At 39.3% G+C, this 5,586-nt stretch overlaps 1 protein-coding gene across 1 annotated transcript in view; it reads left to right on the forward strand.

The window, feature by feature from the left end:
• LOC122079591 (potassium transporter 8-like) overlaps positions 1–5,092 on the forward strand; it is a 25,563-nt gene extending 20,471 nt beyond the window's left edge. The window contains exons 6-8 of the mRNA XM_042646180.1: positions 3,041–3,161; positions 3,255–3,509; positions 3,756–5,092. Of these exons, the coding sequence (XP_042502114.1) occupies positions 3,041–3,161; positions 3,255–3,509; positions 3,756–4,804 (1,425 nt within the window). The 3' untranslated portion in view covers positions 4,805–5,092. The remainder of the gene's footprint in view (positions 1–3,040; positions 3,162–3,254; positions 3,510–3,755) is intronic.
• Positions 5,093–5,586: the final 494 nt, after the last annotated feature.

Raw genomic sequence — 5,586 nt, forward strand, 5'->3', positions numbered from 1 at the left:
TTCTCAGTATCGGTGGAAGCCGACACAGAGAATGGGAAGGGAAGAAGAAAAGATGGGGAAGGAATAGGATCCTTCGGCTCTGATACCAAGTTGATGGAGAACCTTAGGGAAGAGAGGGGGGAAAAGGAGAATCACACTCAACACATTCATTCAATAATCAAAATCACTCTCTAAATCTTCAATCGATTACAACCAATAAATAGGAAAATAGGAACATGAAATTAGAAACTTAACTGAAATGGAAACTAGCCTAAACTAGGAAACAACTATAAAAAGGAAACCAAAGCAAGGAAGTAAATCCTACTCCTACGTTCAAGTCTGGAAAATAAAAGCATGAAATAAAATACTAAGTAAACTACTAATTTTATTTCCAACCCTTGTTGGACCAAAACCCTGGGTTGGACCGGTTCTTCTTGGCTCTTGGCTTCCAAAGCCGGTCATGCTGGTCCAACCAAGAAAGGGCAGTCGTATCTGCATCAGGGTCATTTCAAAAGGGGGAAGAGAGAGGTAGACACAATGGGTGCTAGCATATGGTATACTGGCATCATATCCAACCTTTTCCCTTAAATTATACTTTACTTTGCAATCAAATTCCTTTAATATAAAATAATAAATTTTACGGTTTTAACAATACCAAGGATCTGTAACCAGTACCTGCAAGTAGAAGAGAGACAGAGGAGAGAAGAGATTGAGGAAGGAGTTGAGACTGCTAGAGAACCGCAGAATTGTTTCTCTAGCAGTCCCCCCCCCCCTACCCCACACCACTATTATATAATAACCAAAAGAGTTGCATCTAAACAAAGAAACTGATTCCTTGTACAGCAAGAGAAAACAAATAGAAATCCTACTCTAATTAGGAAATAGAAAATGTAGCCTAACTAGGAAATAAGGCAAATTAAAGCTAAGAGATATTACATAACATGTCCCTATCGTGGTATACATCAAACACCCCATGGTATAGGTCATTAACAACATTGAATAGTATATTTACCAGGTATGGTGAGAGTTTTAGATAGGTTACACAATTATGATTACAAAACTTTCTTTTTTCTTTTCAATAGTTATTTCACTTCACTTTACTTGCAATCAAATGGAGCCAAAATGTCCAGACAGGCATAAACACGGTAACAGTTGCATGGAATGGGGGCGAAGGGCCCTAAAAATAGGAGAAGAAAGGGATGGATGCTTGGTACATATCAAGGGTCAAAACTGCATGTAAATATGTACATGCTGATCCGATCTAAGAAAGCAAACACATAAAATGGTAGAGCATATCCCTTGAAACTACGATATACAAGTTAGTCTCCAACATGATAGTCTTGTATTGTGGTTTCCGTTAGAAATTAAATGTAATTAATCCTTTCTTCATGATATTTTATGTTTTTTGCCGAATATGTGTAATTGATTTTGTAATTGGTATTCCTTGAAACTATTGCATGGATTGGGTGGGTGGCAGGGCAGGATAATTGCCAAATATTTGGATGAGAAATTTTCTTAATCGAATTCTTCTTGATGAATTTCGCATTGATATCTATTGAATGCCTAATGATATTAACTTGATAGTAAATCGTATCTCTTAATACATCTGATTAACAGTGACCAAGCGAATGTGCATTTGGCATGTTTGATCTTCAGTGTGTTTATTGAACGTATGTCAAAATGCTACTGTAGAAAAAGCATTATTACATATTTAGCTGCCAAAAAGTTAAAGAGTAAATGCTAATATATCATATTTAAACATTGATAAGGTGTTTGGCTTGGTGGTTGGACCTATGCTTTCCATGCATGAGGTTTAGAGTTAGAGTCTTCTTGTGGAGAGTTCTTGACACTGAGTATCCTCAGATATGCCATATGGCATTAGTCTAACAAAACCGGATGCAATCTTTCAACTCGAAACTTACATGACGTTGACATGGTAAGTTGTGATACAAATCTGAAATGACCATTTATTAACCAGTTCTGTTAGGGTTGGGGATAATTTCATGTTATTAATAAACTCATTCTATTCGGTTGGGGAAATTTTGACATGACAAGTATCTGACACAACCCAAACAGTACCTTAATGACCCATTGCCATTTGAATACCAAATAATGTCTGATTGGGGAACCACTGAAAGAGCTATATGGTATCTCGTATGTATAGTGTCCTTCTCCACATCAGTCCTATACCCAACTAGCTATTGCACTTCCACCCACAAATAATGGACCTTTATATTTTGGAGTGTTTTCTGTGAGCTTTACTCTTTCTGCTTCATGGGAAAGGTCTATTGGGTTGTAATCGTGCCACACAAAGAGCAGGTTACCTGACAGTTAAAACTCTTCTGTTCCAATTTGGTCTGTTTAAGTTGGCTACTTCAATTTCTCATTCTTCAGTTTTATTCTTCTGAACTTCCCAACGTAACACAAGTATGAAATGTTTAATTTCCAGAGTCCACTATCTTCTGATTTTTTCTAAAAGACAATTATTTGGAAAATGCTTGAAATTATCCTTTGTTCAGTACTGAAAGAGATGAATAGCTCTTTGTTAGCTTGTGCTGGATTATTTATTAGGTATCTGCAATCCATATTATATTTAAAAAATGGAGAATAGAATAGGAAAACTACAATTTTCACACAAATTCATCTGTTTCCCCTTGTTGTTGTGTTGACATATATTATTGTGGCCCCTTACTTAACAGCTCGAGCTATTGGGATAAACGGTCCCAACATGGTATCAAAGCTAGGAGGTCGGGTGTTCGATCCCGCTATTGGGATAAACGGTCCCAACATGGTATCAAAGCTAGGAGGTATGTGCAAGGGGTATGTGTTGTGTGCCATTGCCTATGCCTTGTACCCTTGGTGCCTCTGGTGTTGTCACGTGCAGTGCCGTGTGTGTGTGTGTGTGTGGGCCTGCAAGTGTGGGAGGTGTTATGTGTTGATATACATTGTTGTGGCCCTTACTTAACAGCTCAAGCTTTTGGTATAAGTGGTTGTAATACCCCCCCCCCCGGGTGCAATTTGAGGCCTTGGAGCTCTTTCGAATAAACTTATGCCTCTGCAGATTGCTTTTACCTCTGTGGTTTATCCATCCTTGATACTCGCATATATGGGACAAGCTGCTTATCTGTCCAAGCATCACACTATTGACAGTGACTTGATTGGATTTTACATCTCTGTACCAGGTAGTTATTTTGGTTTTTCTAATAGCGGAATACAAGTTAATTATATTTGAGGGGTTTAGAAATATTTTGATCTAACCAATTTTAATGTGTTAGAGAGGATAAGGTGGCCGGTTCTGGCAATTGCTATACTTGCAGCCGTGGTTGGAAGCCAAGCCATCATTACGGGGACCTTCTCAATCATAAAGCAGTGCTCTGCTTTGGGCTGCTTCCCAAGGGTCAAAATAGTTCATACATCATCTAAAATACATGGCCAGATTTATATTCCAGAAATTAACTGGATTTTACTGCTGTTATGCTTGGCTGTTACCATTGGATTCAGAGACACAAAGCGGATGGGTAATGCTTCAGGTATGGCCATCATGATTGAAATAGTTCCATCTGAATATTCCTATTTGAGTGATTTTATCTTCTTCTTTGGAGAGGCAATTTTGTGGTATTGTCAGATGAACTAATCAACACTAACTTTTTAGAGGATTATAGTTGTCCATCACAGATAACTCCAGGGTTTTAGTATTCAAGAATCAATCAGAGTTTTTTTTTTTTTTTTTTTTGCCTAGACTTTTTCCTGACCTTTTTTAACTTTTCATTGAACAGGCTTGGCAGTTATAACTGTCATGCTAGTCACCACTTGCCTGATGTCTTTGGTTATAGTTCTTGTGTGGAATCAGAATGTGCTTCTTGCTGTTTGCTTCATTTTCTTGTTTGGATCTATCGAGGCACTCTACTTCTCAGCTGCCCTTATCAAGTTCCTTGAAGGGGCATGGGTCCCTATTGCCCTTGCCTTCATCTTCATAATTGTCATGTATGTTTGGCACTATGGTACACTCAAGAAGTATGAGTTCGATGTTCAAAACAAGGTCTCTATCAACTGGCTCCTGACCTTGGGTCCAGGTCTGGGGATTGTACGTGTCAGGGGCATTGGTCTTGTACACACTGAACTTGTCTCTGGAATCCCTGCAATTTTCTCCCATTTCGTAACCAACCTCCCTGCCTTCCACCAAGTTCTGATCTTCTTCTGCGTCAAATCTGTCCCTGTTCCGCATGTTCGGCCTGAGGAACGGTTCCTTGTGGGGCGCATTGGCCCAAGAGAGTACAGGCTTTACAGGTGCATTGCGCGTTATGGGTACCGTGATGTGCACAAGGATGATTTAGAGTTTGAAAAGGACCTTACTTATAGCATAGCAGAATTTATCCGGTCAGATAAATCAGAGCATGGTGGAGGGGTGGACTTAGAGAAGGTTGATGAGAAAATGACAGTTGTCGGGACATCTACTGCAAATTGTGAAGGGATACAAATATGTGAAGATGGAGATAGTGCTGAGGTCGCGGGCCCTTCAGAGCTTAAGGAAAAACATTCTCCAATGGTGCAGAGGAAAAGAGTGAGGTTTGTGTTGCCTGAGAGCCCAAAGATCGATAATGCTACACAGGAGGAGCTTAAGGATCTAATGGAAGCGAGGGAGGCTGGGATGGCATTCATACTCGGACACTCTTATGTAAGAGCCAGACGAGGTTCAAGCTTAATGAAGAATTTGGTGATCAATGTTGGGTATGATTTCCTGAGGAGGAACAGCAGGGGGCCATCATATGTACATAACATCCCACATGCTTCCACCCTCGAGGTAGCGATGATCTACCATGTTTGACATTGTTTCTACATTGTTTATTTTTGTACTATATTGTGTATATCTTAGATTTTCAGCGATATCCATAGCGGGGAAAAGAGTTATTGCCGCAGATTCCGAGTAAGGAATGGTATATTAGAATGTGACTTTGATAGTGGGGAATGTGGTTCAAGGGGTGATGTGAATCACCATTTGTAGCTATCTAAAGTAATCCAAAACTTGTAACAATGGAAATTACATACCAAACATACTCACCTGGGGACTTTTAATTTAATGAAATGAAATTGAGCAGCTAGTTTTGGTTCTCAAGGATTTGATAATGCTTGCTTGATCTGTAGCACTTAGAGGTAGTTTTGAAGTAGGTCTTAAGTTTTTCATCGTCATAAGTGAAGAGAGAATCTATTCACCAAAGTGATTTGATGCTATGATTGGATTCTAGGAAAAGTGAATATCTTTAACTTCCACTCTTTAATCATTCAAGCTTCTTAAGTTCAACCAGAGGGTTAGATCATGTGGCTGAAGAGAGATTCTCTCTTCAGAATCTCTTCACCACGGTTTAAGAGAGACTGGGTCCTTGAAGTAATAGGACACAGACAAGGTGATAATGATACACTCAAAACCAGCCTGGTAGGGTTGAAACAAACTTGTGGGTTCATTTATGGCGTCACCCAGAAGTATAGTTTTAGTTCATGGTATCATGTCGGCTGTCAGCCAGTTCCGAAATTGATGATGATACCGATATGTAACGGTCAATATCATATGTTTTTTTCCCTCGAAGGTCGATACCAATATGGATTTTGATC

This window comes from Macadamia integrifolia, chromosome 5 (genome assembly GCF_013358625.1).
Source record: "Macadamia integrifolia cultivar HAES 741 chromosome 5, SCU_Mint_v3, whole genome shotgun sequence".
In the NCBI taxonomy this organism is placed as follows: Eukaryota; Viridiplantae; Streptophyta; class Magnoliopsida; order Proteales; family Proteaceae; genus Macadamia; species Macadamia integrifolia.